The sequence below is a fragment of the Benincasa hispida genome, chromosome 1 (assembly GCF_027475165.1).
Source record: "Benincasa hispida cultivar pf3 chromosome 1, pf3_genome.v1.1, whole genome shotgun sequence".
Lineage (NCBI taxonomy): Eukaryota > Viridiplantae > Streptophyta > Magnoliopsida > Cucurbitales > Cucurbitaceae > Benincasa > Benincasa hispida.
Window position 1 is genome coordinate 8,252,110 of NC_143478.1, and position 2,614 is coordinate 8,254,723.

A 2,614-nucleotide genomic window follows, 5' to 3' on the forward strand; every position below is an offset into this window, starting at 1 on the left:
TCAAATAGGTACACCATTTTTGAACCCTAAACAATGACATACACTAAAAAATAATAAATAATAATAATAATAATAAATTTGGATAGTAAAATACATCAAATTCATTTTTTTTAGCAGTTTATTGACTTTATTTTTTTAATGAAAAAATTATATTTATTTTAAAAAGAAAAGAAAACTTGAAAATCATTTTTAGGCAACTCAAACTACACCCAATAATATTGTAACATGTGGCAAATTTGTTTTTTTAATTTCATTTTTACAATGATAAAAAAAAGCATTGAATTAAAAAATGAGTCATTTCCTAAAACAAGAATCTGCTGGTTTTAGAGCACACAAGACCCTCTGCAACTTCTAAAACCTCGTCGGCCATCATAATTGTTGCTCATCGGAAACTCAGCCATTTCATTTGCCGTTTGCAACTCCGCCCCAACTGATCCACATGCTTTTGGGTTAATCTCTGAACTATATCCTTTATCAAGATCCTCAGACCACAAAATCACGCCGCCAAATTTCGAACTCCGTTGAAGCTCCGGCAAGACTTGAGTTCTGAACACATCGGGAGGGATATATCCCATATCTTCCGCCATGGGAGCCGCTAGCATTTTCACAAATACCTTGCCTGCACTAAATGTCTTCCAGTCATTCCAAAATTTCCAGAACCCTTCAAATCGGCCATTGACGTACTGGCAAATGAGATTGTCCCCGAAGAATTGGACTGAAATATAGTCGAAAATCACAGGCTGTGGAATCAAGTGAGAACTGGAATCCAGAGATGAACATTGTGGAGCGGCGGACAAGTAAAATTTATTCCCCTGTTTTTCGTATAATTTCCTTAGCTCTTCCCCGAGTTTGCTCCAATTGTCCCAAGAGCTTCTATCGTTGGTGATGTCGACGCCATCGAATACGACGTCGGTTAATGGACGTGAATTTGATTGGCCGCCAAGGAAATTGTTCCATAGGTATATAGAGAAGTTTGTGGCCTCGGTGAAATTATGCAGATTGTATTTACCGGCTCCACCGCCGATCGAGAGCATGATTCTGATGCCTAAAGCTTGACAAGATTTGATTTCTTGGGTGAATTTAGTGCAGTCGTCGCTGGCGGTTGAATTGCAGTGGGAGATTAAATTAATTTCTGGTGTTTGTGCGTTGCCAAGTGAAACATCGAAAACTATGTTGATGAGTTGGTAATTGCCGGAGTTGCAGGCGTCGAGAAGGCTGTTCTGGTTAATGTTTTGGTTCGAATAAACTCCGACCTCGAGACTACGGTGGGTGCCGGCGGTTGAGACGACGATGAGTGAGAAACAGAGGAAAGTTAGAAGATGATCGGGGAATTGGAAGGATGCCATTTGTATGAAGAGTAAAGGTCAAAATATAAGGAATGGTGTTGGTGTTTGATGGCTAATGGCCATGGCCATTGATATTTGAATAGAAAGAGGACTTTTTTTTTCCTCATTTGGTAGAGACATTGACTGGTCAGTGGGGAATTTCGAGGTTGAATTGGTAAATTTTATGCCAAATGGGTCTTACCTGACTTTGACTGTATCATTATTTAAATTGATTTTATAAAATATGTCTCAATTATTTTGAATGATTCTAGAAAACAGTTTGGTTGGAAAAAGGGAAAGGGCCGACAATTTAATTTATGTTTTTTTTTTTCTCTCAATCACTATTAGGTTAGAGATTCCACCAACAAACATTATTAATATTGAATTATACTCGAATCCACAATAACTAATAAAATTTATTTTATTGAGTAGAGAATAAAAAAAATTTCATAGTAATTTAAAAAAAAAATAATATTTAAGAATTATATGAGATATACAAAAATAAATAAATAAATAAGTCCTCTAATAAAATGTCAAATAATAAATGAAAGTAGTATTACATATCATTTGATAATATGTCAAATAATAAATGAGAGTAGTGGATACTATAATAGTATTAAAAAATATTCCTAGAAGAACTCCATATAAGATAATATCTTTTAGCCATTTTCTAAATTTATATTTAATAAATAAGTAAATTTTCTTTTATAATAAATCAAATTTTAATCTCGAACTTACTTAATCTTATCGATATTCAATTTTAAATTTTGATTTCATCAAATTAGACCATTCACTTAAATAAGTAACGTAATTTCTTTATTATCTAGTTTTAACAAATTAACTACTACTACTAATAATAATATATTCATAAATTCACTGATTTGAGTAATATCATGTTTTACACATTTTAATTCGACTAACGAAGAAATTAATTATCAGAATACATATGCCAAAAAAAAAAAACACTAATCTAAACAAAATATAGCTCAAATATCAATTTATTTGAAGAGTTTTCTACCATATGTATGTTTATTGAACGTACAATTTTTTTTTCTAATGATATTTTGAGAAATAAAACTTATCAAAGGAAGAGAATTGGAACATTTTTTTTTAGTTGAAGGTTAACATTTATATGAATTTATGGTGTAATTTGATTAAATTGGAAGTATGTGATGAAAATTCCAACTTCCTTCATCCGGTCCATTTCCTCGGTGAAAGTGAATAATTAATGCTCTATATACTAATCAATCTATTTAAATACTATACACAGATATAAAAATAGATAAGGA

At 31.9% G+C, this 2,614-nt stretch overlaps 1 protein-coding gene across 1 annotated transcript; it reads right to left on the reverse strand.

The window, feature by feature from the left end:
* Positions 1 to 218: 218 nt before the first annotated feature.
* On the reverse strand, positions 219 to 1,582 carry LOC150038213 (acidic endochitinase-like). Its single transcript, XM_090307033.1, has one exon. The coding sequence runs from the start codon at positions 1,344 to 1,346 to the stop codon at positions 324 to 326; it is 1,023 nt and encodes a 340-aa protein (XP_090163159.1). The 5' UTR covers positions 1,347 to 1,582; the 3' UTR covers positions 219 to 323.
* Positions 1,583 to 2,614: the final 1,032 nt, after the last annotated feature.